The 12,603-nt window shown below is 43.3% G+C and overlaps 1 protein-coding gene across 4 annotated transcripts; it reads left to right on the forward strand.

Moving 5' to 3' along the window:
- The first annotated feature begins 249 nt into the window (after window positions 1–249).
- CCDC77 (coiled-coil domain containing 77) lies at window positions 250–10,438 on the forward strand. Of its 4 annotated transcripts, XM_075210600.1 has the most exons (12): window positions 250–445; window positions 1,082–1,156; window positions 2,774–2,993; window positions 3,846–3,988; window positions 4,650–4,746; window positions 5,087–5,165; window positions 5,428–5,510; window positions 6,545–6,693; window positions 7,430–7,676; window positions 8,052–8,177; window positions 9,669–9,821; window positions 9,951–10,438. In XM_075210600.1, exons 2-12 carry the CDS (start codon window positions 1,119–1,121, stop codon window positions 10,095–10,097), a joined length of 1,482 nt encoding a protein of 493 aa, XP_075066701.1. In that variant the 5' UTR covers window positions 250–445; window positions 1,082–1,118; the 3' UTR covers window positions 10,098–10,438. The 4 variants fall into 4 exon arrangements, with proteins under 4 accessions (XP_075066701.1, XP_075066700.1, XP_075066702.1 ...); XM_075210599.1 differs by having other exon boundaries at window positions 250–1,156; XM_075210601.1 differs by lacking the exons at window positions 250–445; window positions 1,082–1,156 and having other exon boundaries at window positions 2,879–2,959.
- The last annotated feature ends 2,165 nt before the right edge of the window (window positions 10,439–12,603 follow it).

Consider the following 12,603-nt stretch of genomic DNA (forward strand, 5'->3'; position numbering starts at 1 on the left):
ATGTGCTATGTCTAGGATAAATATTTACTATTTGATGTGTGTAGAATAAATATATATTATATAATGTGGTATGTATAGGATAAATAATTAAAATATAGGTAGGGAATGTGTCTGTGACGTGGCTAGCAGGCTTGTTGGTTCTTGTAGTGCCACAACAAGCTGGAACTCACTGATTACATGTGATATAAAGTAATTATTGAGCCCTCCACATTCACATTGCTGCCTGTATCTGACATAGACTTCCATTGCCGCCTAAAACTACAACTCCCGGCATGCCGCGGGCGCTGTTGCGCAGTGACGCCTGCTCTGATTGGCTTGCGGGATGACCGCGCCGTGTGATTGGCGGAGAGGCTGGCGGCGCCTGGTTCGGTTACAGTTGCAGATGAGGCGGCTGCAGACCCGCGGATGTCCCGGGTTCAGCGCAGCCACAGCCGGGTGCACTCAGGTAAGTGTCCGCTGGCTCCCAGCGTTCACCTGTAGCCCTTATAGAGTACACTGAGCCTCCATATACATCGTACACAGAGCACAGCTGCCGATGTTTTAACGACATGTCCCTATTTTTCTGCATTGACCCATTGCAAAATGAGATCCCTCCTTTAATGCATACAGTATACTGCACACTAGGTCCGTCCCTTCTGTGCTTTATGCATCAATATTTATTGCATTTTCTAATGCATAGTAACACCTTGCACTTAAATGCAAGATGCAGGTGACCTATATGCAATATACTGGTTATAATTATATATTTATATAGTAAAAAGACTTCAGTAGATGAACATGAGCCCATTGTTTGTTTAGTCTGGAACAGGTACAATGAAATGCATCTCTGGGGGTTATGGTGCCTTAAAATGGCATTTATTTGTGTTATTATTTATTGATTTTCGCTTTGTTTTGTCCCTGTACTAATAGGTGTCTCTATTAGAGCTGATCCGCCTGTATTACCTATAATTATATTGTATCTCTTCAATCAGGCATTATCTAAACACATTGCTAGGGATGGTAGATGCTGTTATTCTGTTTATAGTATTCTGTGTATACAGGAAGATATACTGACAGTTACTACAATGTGATTGTTTTACAGATGTCCTTTATTTGGTGCATTTTGGAAACTGTAAATTATGGATCTGTCGCCTCTCCGACACCCCAGAGGAAGCAGGTGAGAGACACCGTTTAATAAGAGATTTCACGTCTGTTTTGGGGAAGACCTTGTCCCAGGTATGGCCGTCAGTCTATACAGATGTGACTGGGCGCATCATCCGATGCTGGACTGAGCTACATGGGCACAAACAAACATACCAGGTCATCGTCCGACCATATCTGCCATCCTTCCTGGTCCGCATCTGTCGAGGGGGCTGTTTGCACCCATACGTGCAGCAATTTGTGGACAGTTGGCTCTAAACTGCCCTAATTGCAGGGTGTGTGGGCATCTTAAGGCTTTTCTGTGATCTCTGTCATCAGCATCTCGTGGATCGGGTAGAAGACTGGTTTATATCGTCGATGGTGTTTTTGTGTCTTGAAATTTCACTATTTTACCAAGCCTCTGTTACATGACATTACTTATTTTATTTAAACTGTATGTACTGTTCGTTTTATAATATGAATTTGGCCGTCTGCTTATGAATTGTAAATATAGTTTAATAATTGAAATTAAAGTCACTAAGTACTTCTAAAAAGATTTACTAACTTATTTGATTAGTCACTTAGGGGGGGTATTCAAATATTTTTTTTTAAGACCACTTTAAGTCATTTTAACGCTGTTTTTTATCATTTTCGAAGGGGTTAACATTACCCGCAATTCAATTCGATTTTTAACGCTCCGTTGTTTTTTTTTAACAAACGGTCCTCTCGCGCTCCAGTAGAAGGTCTAGGGTGTGTAAGAGGCAGCCGCGTTAAAAGCTATTCAGTTGTTTTTTAACGCAGCGCGTTAAACAGGCCAATATGCTGTTTTATTTCGCACCTCTTTGGGGTGTGATAAAAATAAAAAAAACCTCTGAAAACTATTTGAAATCATGTAATAATGAGAAAACAAAGATAAACTATGTTTATCACTAATGCCTAACATGTAAAAGTTGAATTTCTTGTTAAAAAATAATGAAATAAAAAAAACATTTAAAAAAAATCACTAATTAAATATATTTATGTATGTTTTTGGTACAAATATGCATGTACTAATGTATTTTGACATGGTATAGATGATTCCATAGTAAAATAAAATAGTTTAAATAAAAAAATATGGTAAAGAAAGTACTGTAATGTAGATATTATCAACTAGAATGGTTGTGTAATGCAATAAAATGTATGAAAATCCTTTTTTTTTTTTTTTTATACATGACAGCGTTAAAACTCCCCTAAAAACTCGCAAACACAATTATTAACACGCGGGGGCAGCGTTCCCTCTTTTTCAATTTAATTGCACGAGTTTTCACGCTGCGTTAACTAAAAACGGTCGCTATAAGCATTAAAAAACCCACGGATGATTTTTTTTGATTATTTTTTTTTTAACGCGCTGGGGGGGGGGGGGAATCTTGCGGTCAACTGAATACCCCCCCTTAGTTTGCAACACGCCAAGGTTTTCTGTTTGTTCTTTTTAGTCCAATTTTACATATACCTTTATTTTGCACTAAGTGCTTGATGTATGCACATAATAAATTCTGTATTTTATTGTATATAATGTTATAGGTTGGTTATTTTTGGGCAGAATTTTTGCTTTTTCTGGCTTATTTAATACTTGCTGCAATGTCAGTTGATTTATGCCATCTGCCCTCGTTCACAGGTACCAAGCTCCCCGCACCCCGGATTCCTCTGGGTCCTCCGGCCATGGCCCCCAGCAAGTGGACACCACCCCGCTGCCCCCTATTTATGAGCGTCTGGCATACCTCCGCCCGTCACGGGAGCTGCTGGAGTATTACCGCAGGAAGATCGCAGAGTTTGACGAGGAGCACGAAGATCTGGTGAAGAGGTTGGAGCAGTACAAGGCTACCTATGAGGAGCAGGTGGGGTTGTGTCTAGCCTGGTGATAGGATGTATAGCTACCTATGAGGAGCAGGTGGGGTTGTGTCTAGCCTGCTGATAGGATATATAGCTACCTATGAGGAGCAGGTGAGGTTGTGTCTAGCCTGCTGATAGGATGTATAGCTACCTATGAGGAGCAGGTGAGGTTGTGTCTAGCCTGGTGATAGGATGTATTGAGGGATCCCTCTGTAGGCGCTTGGCCAATCCTTTTACCTCTTTATTCATATGTAGTGTCCTGTTATATGCAATAGCTACCAAAATAAATGAGTATATGAGATATATCAAATATTTTGAGAGTAGGCACCTTCATTAATAAAACATGAAATGTAATCGACCCATAGAGTCTGTTTTCCAAGTTAAATAGCCGAGCTACCGGCAATTGTTGGTTAGATGCACTTTCTAGTAGAGTGTATCCAACAGGTACTTGCAGGTGAAGAAATTCTCTAACCTTTATTCACGCTGTACAATATGGCCCAATGATAAAGTATCATGTGTACTTATTCCGGTATCTACGACTACTAGGGAGCGTAAATAACCAGCAATCGCTGGTAGCCCGTTTTCTTTGCAAAACCGACACTATGGATTTTTTCAATTTAAAAATAATATTTTAAGAAAATGGTCCCCAATTGATGACATATCCTTGTTGCACACAAAAAAGCCTAAAACGTCAATGCCTTCGTTTGTATCGGTCGCAATATCTCCGCGCACTTTAAATATATTCCGTCCACCTCTTAGCTTTCCCATTATTTAGGCCTGCAGACTACATTTACCAAGCCCTAGCCTTGCAGGGGGTAGGAGAGAGGGTAACTGTGTCCGTTGTGTCTCTCTCACAGCACAAGCTGCAGTGGGAGATGCGTCAGAGGGAGGAGGAGATCGCGGAGCTGCAGAAGGCTCTAAGCGATATGCAGGTGTACCTCTTCCAGGAGCGCGAGCACGTACTGCGGCTGTACTCGGAGAACGACAGGCTGAAAATCAGGTGAGGGTGTGATGAGGGGCGGCGTGTCGGTCAATGGACGCAAGTAGTTATAGAAACATTATGTAGGTTAGAGACCATTTGACTGTTGTTTTGTTTTTATTATTTTTAAACCTACAGAAAATCACCTATTTGGATTTGTTTTGATTTTTATTGTGGTATGTTTTTAGGAGTTTTGCTATATAGACTAAAATGTATCCTATCTGCAACAGTTTGCTAGATACGCTCTGTATTAGAGTGTATCTAGCACTTGCCGGCAGTGCACTGTATTCTGTTTTTGGTCGGATGCATGCCAACATCTGTCTATGGCCAGCCCCCACTGCAGCGTCATAAGCCAGACGTAATGTTGTTTGTACTGAGTAACGCGTTGGGTTACAGATTTAAAAGAAAAAAAAAAGCATTTAAGTAAAGGTAAATGAATGTTACTTGAAGGTGAACTTGTTTCCTGCAGCATAAATCTTGTAAGATGAATATATAACATATGTTTTCGACCACAAGACGCGTAGCTTGTCCTCCGGTCCTAGAAACACCGATCGGCTTTGTATGCGCTGCTGAATAAAAGGAATTGTATAGGAAATTCTTATACACAAAGTACAGTTATGTTGGTTGTTATAGACAACTGCACAGTGTATTATAAATGTGTATATCTTGTGTACGTACATAGAGAACTGGAGGACAGAAAGAAGATTCAGCAACTTCTTGCTCTGGTTGGAACCAGCAGTGGAGAAATCACTTATTTCCATAAGGAGCCTCCGAACAAGGTGAGAATGGTGTAGTCGGCAGGTCCGTACCGTCACCATGTAAGGCTGGTGTTAGACTTTTATCATTAAACAGACAAATCTAACAGCTTCCTTCATTAAAATGTCATTTTATGTGTTGATTTCTGTATATATGCTATTTTATTATATTTTGACGTGCTTGATAGAGCAGTTTGGGTCACTTGGAAATATTCATAGGGTCAAACCCCCAACAAACTTCTGGTATCATGATCAGGCCAGTATGTATAGTGTGGTAGCATCGATCTATGGCCGTTGGGTGTCGCTACATAGGCCATCATGTATGTTGCTTAGAGGGTCAGTATTTCTTGTTTGTCTCTCGTAGGTCACCATACCTCAGCGTACGGTCCATTCTGGAGACCCGCATGACAGGAAACAGCCGCGCCCTGAGCGATCGGGAGCAGGTAAGTAGCCCTAACAGTGGCGAGAGACCCGTGTCTTGTACGTCCCTCTCTTTCACCTTAGATTATAGCAGCCGTTGGCAAAGGATCAGCCTGCAAACACGTGTAATACATTCCTCTGTATGAATGGGTTTTAGCTCTTTGTGAGGACTTAATCGTTGTCCATATAACAATCGTACATGTACTGTTCCCCCATCACACCGCCATGGCTCTACATGATTATATACAGGTTCCAGGCAGTCACAGATTATCCTTCTGCTTACAGCCATAAAACGGGGGGTACTTAAATCAACTGGAAAGAACGAGAGGACCCCAGAAAAACCCGACGACCAAACACTTCTGCTCCAGGTGAGGCGAGATTTAATCACGTGACCCTGATCGTTATGTCTCCGTAATGTCAAACTCTGAAAACTTTAATATAGAAACTTTCATGTCTTCACAAATACGGACAATGGTGTCAGAAGATGTTTTAAGTGACTTCAACCATTGTCTTATTACCACCATAATTTGTCTACTGAGCAAATGCCATTAAATGCTGCATGCTTAAAGTGTACCCATTGACTTCACGCATGGAGGAGGCCATTTTGTAAGCTGCGTTAATATCCACGAGAATGCAGCCTATCCGTTCGCCAGGAATCTGTGACATCACTGAGGCTCCTATGGGAGAGTTGATAGGCTGGACTGGTTGCCTCAAATGTGTGGGCGATAGATGTACTTTAACAAAATGGAGTCTTTTCAGTTATTCTTTTATTGGACCGTTGTCTGTTTTTTTTTGGACAGCTTTCTTTATTTAACAATGGTGCAAACGTCCTAATTTATGGTTTGTGTGTGTTTTTATAAAGCAGCCTATTACCCAATGTTTCACCCTAATCCAGTCCTAGCCAACCTGTGGCTCTCCAGGTGGTGGGAAACTACAAGCCCCAGCATGCTTTGCCAGTTGATAGCCACCCAATAGCTAGCAAGGAATGCTAGGACTTGTAGTTTCACAACATCTGGATTGCATGCTCCTTCGAGCAGGGCCTCCTCTCCTTCTGTTCTCCACCACCTTAACTCTGCTCTTCAGCTCCTTGTCTCTTCCACAAGGTCCTCCTGCCCTTCTACCCCTCTCTCTACCCCGCTTGTGGCTCTCACCTCTCATCTAGCTGTACATCGAGCTTCTGAGTTACTGTGCTTTTTGTTACTGTACCGTGCTGTCTCACCCTGTATCGTGTTTCTGTCTGTCCCTGTACGGCGCTACGGATAGCTAGTGGCGCCCTATAAATAAAAAATAATAATAATCTGGAGAGCCATTGATTGGCCAGTCCTGCTTTACATTGATGTGTCCACCATGTATAGGATGCATTGTTATTGTAGTATTTTTATAATGTGCCCACTATCACTAGGTTGAAGCATTGCAAGCCCAGCTAGAAGAGCAGACTCGTCTCTCCAAAGAGCAGGTGGAGGCCCTCTTGGATGACAGGAGGATCCGTATGGAGGAGGCTGAGGTGCAGCATCAGAGGGACCAGGACAAAATCAAAGGGATGACCGATAAGTGAGCAGATTACTGTGTCCTGTCTGCCATGTGTTTCTCTGCTTCTATGTAGATGTGGCTCTGTGTCTGGGATTGTGCTGTTGAGTCTCAACACATAGTAAGGGTAAGCTGCAGGGTACACAGCGGTATTCTCCTAGGACTGAGTAGCTGATCATATTATATATGATTATAAAGCACAGTGGCCTAGTGGTGAGCACTTCTGCCTCACAGCACTGGGGTCATGAGTTCGATTCCCAACCATGGCCTAATCTGTGTGGAGTTTGTATGTTCTCTCTGTGTTTGCGTGGGTTTCCTCCGGGTGCTCCGGTTTCCTCCCACACTCCAAAAACATACTGGTAGGTTAATTGGCTGCTATCAAAATTATCCCTAGTCTCTCCCTCTCTGTCTGTGTGTGAGTGTGTGTCTATATTAGGGAATTTAGACTGTGAACTCCAATGGGGCAGGGGCTGATGTGAATGAGTTCTCTGTACAGCGCTGCGGAATTTGTGGCGCTATATAAATAAATGATGATGATGATCATGCAGACTAAGTATTGGGAGGCGTGTTGGAGTGGATGTACTGTGTATAGCCCAGGAACAGGGAAAGAGTGTTGTGGTGCACAGATGTCTAAAGGCTCTTAGATCTTATTGACTGACTTGTGACGGAGCTGTATGACCACAGCGGGCACTACCAGCATGACATATGCCCCCGTTCCTCGTTACGTGGAGGGTAACTGGTCGCGCTTTGTTTCTCCCAGGTTGAACAAGACTCAGAAGCTCCTGTATGAGAGCACCAGGGATTTCTTGCAGCTAAAGTTTGAAGGTCGGGCCAACGAGAAGTCCTGGATGGCCGAAAAGGACCGTCTCCTGCAGGAACTCGATCGGTGCCGGGAGCAGCTGACCGTGAGCCGTGACCCGGAGCGAGAGAGGGAGCAAGAGATGGAGATCCTTCGCCTATCGCAGGCCGACAGAGCGGCTCGGACGTCGCGACACGAGGAAGTGAAGGTGATTAGGGTAGATGGCCAGACGCGGCTTCCTAACTTACACCCCGCGCTGTGGTATATCATAAATCTGTATCAAGTATATACACCCCCTGTGCCGGTCAAGCACAGGAAGTATTTGAGGGTAGGTCTGTACGCGGTGTTTGGTAGTTGATATATTAAGCATTAAATATCAGAAAATTAACGTGAATATGTCTAGTTTCTGTCTGACATAAAGATAAGAAATATCCGTTTAAAATTCTGGTTAAAAAGCAAATAAGGAGAAAACTGATGACTTCTGTTACTATCCAGCTTATTCCCTGCCCATCGTCTCCTATAATACCTTCCACACCGCGTGCATCCAGCCTTGTAACGTGTCCGTCATCCTGTTCCCATGTAGAACCTCACGGAGCAGCTCGCACAGGCTCACCGGCTCTCTGACATGTACCGGGAGCAGTGTGTGTCCCTGGAGGATGAGCTGGCCAAAATCCGGGAGGAAGGAGACGTAGGACGGGAAATCTTCAAGGTGAGACCAGTGCTCAGCAGTTATATTAAACGTGGTGTTTAGAGAAAAGCTGGAGGGTGGGAGCCCCATCGTTCCAGTGGTATTCCCATTTTCTGCTACCTCGAAACAGTCGCCTCCAGGTTTGTGACCGCTGCCAGATGGGAGCGCGGTAACAATGTTATTACACGTTATGTTTTCATTCTATAAATTCTGGATTTTAAATATTATGACGGATTTAATATTTCCCAATACCGCATCCAGGACACCCTCAGCAGATATTTATAGATGAATTCTACTTTGGGACATTGTTTATGTTGTGTTCGAAGACGTGGGTATTTCCTAGCGGCTGTGATGTTGGTGAAGGACGTTTAATGCAATATAGTCATGAAAATAATTGGGCTGGTCGGATACTTGCTGCGTGGGAGTGATTAGCAGTAGAACAGAGATGGATATGGCAGTGCACATATCTGTAATTAGACCTCCTTTAGCGTGCTGTGTTCTCTCTACACCTTGGGCTAAATTTACTAAACTGCGGGTTTGAAAAAATGGAGATGTTGCCTATAGCAACCATTCGAATTTTAACTCATTTTGTAGAACGTTCTAAATAAATAACTAGAATCTGATTGGTTGCTATAGGCAACATCTCCACTTTTTTTTCAAACCCGCAGTTTAGTAAATACACCCCCTCTTTATATGTACTAATATGTTTGCTGCTACACTGGCCACAGTCAAATGTGACTTGATCTATAGAACAGCTCCACCCAGTGGCTAAATTATTATGAAAACTAGAGTAGAATTGTTATTGCTCGGCTGTACTAAACAATTGTTTTTCAATGGAGCATCACTAAGAGATTGCAGTAGCTTATCTACATGCAGTGGTGGCCATCATTCTGAAGGCTGAGATAATGAGACTGCAGTCTTAGTAACAAGTCGTCTTATTGGTCATAAAATGCCTGTGATGTCACTGGTTCCTAGTGACTGGATAGGCTGCATTCTCTGTGATGTCACTGGTTCCTAGTGACTGGATAGGCTGCATTCTCAGTGATGTCACTGGTTCCTAGTGACTGGATAGGCTGCATTCTCAGTGATGTCACTGGTTCCTAGTGACTGGATAGGCTGCACTCTCAGTGATGTCACTGGTTCCTAGTGACTGGATAGGCTGCACTCTCAGTGATGTCACTGGTTCCTAGTGACTGGATAGGCTGCACTCTCAGTGATGTCACTGGTTCCTAGTGACTGGATAGGCTGCACTCTCAGTGATGTCACTGAGTCCTAGTGACTGGATAGGCTGCATTCTCAGTGATGTCACTGATTCCTAGTGACTGGATAGGCTGCACTCTCAGTGATGTCACTGAGTCCTAGTGATATGATAGGCAGTCTGCATTCTCGCAAATAACGATTTGGCTGCCCTGACATTGTATTGGTCTTGAGTTGCCATACTTTGCTTGACCTGTTGTGTTCCTACCACACCAGAAGTTATCCCCTGGTATTCACCCTCCTGTTATCTTGCAGGAACGCTCTGATAAGGTGGCCAAACGCCTGCAGCTCATGACTCAGCGCTACGAGGCTCTGGAGAAACGGCGCAATATGGAGGTGGAAGGGTTTAAAACGGATATCAAGCTGCTCCGACAGCGTCTGCGGGATGTGGAGAAGCAGCTGTTCAAGGTGAGCAGTGTGTGCGGATTACTGAGAGAATGAATCCGTTTCGGAGCTTCTGGAAAAAATAAGTTATGGAAAAAAATTAAACTTTATTGTATAAACTGATTTTGTATTTGTGATCTCGCACTGCTGCAGGTCACCCTGAACATCGGACCGGACCAGGATCTCGCCATCCTTAGTGCTGTGCGCCAGGGGAACAAACGAACGCACAAGATCCAAGGAGAACTGCGCAGCTTGAAAGCGAAGATCTACGGTCTGGAGAACGAGCTGAGGATCGGATGAGACACATTGGTACAGCAGGGAATTGGCAAAACTAGAAGCTGTCTTTAATGTGAACACCTCAATCATTTTGCAGCAGCGATGACTGTGATGGGTTTGGATGCGGCTGGTTCCAGGGCTCTTGTTGGTTGTGTTTTAATGGACTAAAGTGTCTCCATGTTTTTATCAGTAGACGACGATGGCAGCGCATGTGGATAATGTGAATTACAGATGACCTGCTATAAAATTTCTACTATTGTTTAATACCATATTTATAAATTGGATTCTATTTTGTGTGGATTTTTTATTTTATTTTTTGTACAATAAGCGATCAGTAAAACAGAATAATTTATTCAGAACCAAAATTCTTCTCTTTTTATTTTTAAATGGAGATATTGATTAAAATGATATTTCTCCTTCACAAGTAGGGGGGCATGGATGATGAGTTATGTTTTAGTGGAATGGACTCGATTATCATCGCCATTTATTTATATAGCGCCACTGATTCCGCAGCGCTGTACAAAGAACTCACATCAGTCCCTGCCCCATTGGAGCTTACAGTCTAAATTCCCTGACATACACACACACGCACACACAGACTAGGGTCAATTTTGATAGCAGCCAATTAACCTACCAGTATGTTTTTGGAGTGTGGGAGGAAACCGGAGCACCTGGAGGAAACCCACGCAAACACGGGGAGAACATACAAACTTCACACAATTTAGGCCATGGTCGGGAATTGAACTCATGACCCCAGCACTGTGAGGCAGAAGTGCTAACCACTGAGCCACCGTGCTCTTCCTCCCTATAGCCCCCCAGCTCCTCCCGGGGGTGGGCCATCTATTGCCCATCACATGATATACATTGTGTACAATCCCATAGGACAAAAAGTGGCCTCCTTTAAAGGCCATCTAACCTCTTGGGGTATTTAAAGAGCCTATCCTGAAAATTTTGTTTCAGCGCACGTTTGCATTAAGTTTGGTGGAACAGCTTCTAAAGGTCACTCTGGGGGTGCAGCTGGCGCCCTGGGAGTGTATAATATTCCGGGACGGAATGCACTCGCTTAACATCATCTCCACCATCCAGAGTCCATAAAGGATATGAAATAATCCCATGTATGTTCAATATATCTGAAGAGATCGGCACAGCTTTAGCAAAAATATCAAAACATTTAATAAAGTGTAAAATATTTTACAGAATCATGCTCAGTGATTGATTCTGTAACGTATTTTACACTTTATTAAATGTATTCATATTTTTGCTAAGCATGTGCTGGTCTGTTCATATATATATTGAACATACATGGGATATTCTATATAATAAAGGATGCTACAGGTTGGAAGAGCCAGTCCTTTCACCAACGTGTTCCCTTCTATGTCCCTCCGGTTAAACCTGCTGGATTTCGGGCACACACGTGTAGTTCCACTGTTCCCGGGACATGTACTGCCTGTGAAATGCCAAAATATATAACAAGGGGCATATCTGAAATCTGATCTACAGTTAACCATGAAGAAGGTGGCGGCAGTGCTACAAGCCAGATATTTTTATTTTATTTTGTAAACGATTACAAACAAATGACAGAATCTGGTTGCTATCGGTGATACCGATTGTGTCATTATATCAGAAGTTTCCTCCTCTGGATGTGGAGTTCGCTTTAGAAGCCACCTAATAACCAATTCTGCATTGCAATGAAACAACTGAGTCCTTGTGGGTAATCAAAAGGAATCTACACAAATATTTTTGGTTAAAAAAAAAAAAAAAAGTTGGCGTTTCCTGCTTGAAAATGAGTTTACACTTAAGGGTAACGTGATCAGCCGTGCTTCATACATGTGGGTGATCATGTTAGGGTTGGCACGTGATCTTTTAAAGTTACACTGTCCCTTCCAATGCTGTTATTTTGCGGTCAGATCACGGCCTGGCCAACCAGGTGTTGTGGAACTACCAAGTCCCAGCATGCTTTGTCAGCTGATAGCTGGTAAGGCATGCTGGGATTTGTAGTTTCACCACACCCGGAGAGCCACAGGTTGGCCACGCCTGGTCACTGCCTCCCACAACGATCTGATTACGTCTCATGAGAAGTTCGAAAACCACGTTCATCCCTTAACAGAGAAGATGGCAAAATAGCTGTTGATGAGGATAGCAAGCTGTATAGATCCTGCGGAATATATACGAGTATATAACTAAAATATGATAATCACATGTATACATATGTAGCAGTAGTAATTCTGGTGGTCTCTAAACAGCTGCTCCCCCCTCAATCCTGACTTTGTTTCCCGTTGCTGGGACTTGTAGTGTCTTGCCTACCTAATGAGTAAAATATCCTGCAATCCCAGGTGTGACCAGTAGAGGGGGCAGCTGTGCTCTGCAGGTCTGTTGGCTTAAGGTGTGTTGTGTGCTCAGGTGTCCCTTTGTCCTGTATAGTAACAGGTATATTTTCTGTACGGTCTTCAGCCTCTTGTATTACAGTTATGCAGATATAGACCCTTCTGTCACCTGATCAGCACGGACCAGGTGACGACAGCCGGTGTCA

This window comes from Mixophyes fleayi, chromosome 4 (assembly GCF_038048845.1).
Source record: "Mixophyes fleayi isolate aMixFle1 chromosome 4, aMixFle1.hap1, whole genome shotgun sequence".
NCBI lineage: Eukaryota > Metazoa > Chordata > Amphibia > Anura > Limnodynastidae > Mixophyes > Mixophyes fleayi.

Coding starts and splice junctions, on each gene's coding strand:
- CCDC77 (XM_075210599.1), top strand. CDS start 1,119: ATGGATCTGTCGCCTCTCCGACACCCCAGAGGAAGCAG. Junction 3,989..4,649: donor AACGACAGGCTGAAAATCAG/GTGAGGGTGTGA, acceptor GTACGTACATAG/AGAACTGGAGGACAGAAAGA. Junction 5,511..6,544: donor ACCAAACACTTCTGCTCCAG/GTGAGGCGAGAT, acceptor CACTATCACTAG/GTTGAAGCATTGCAAGCCCA.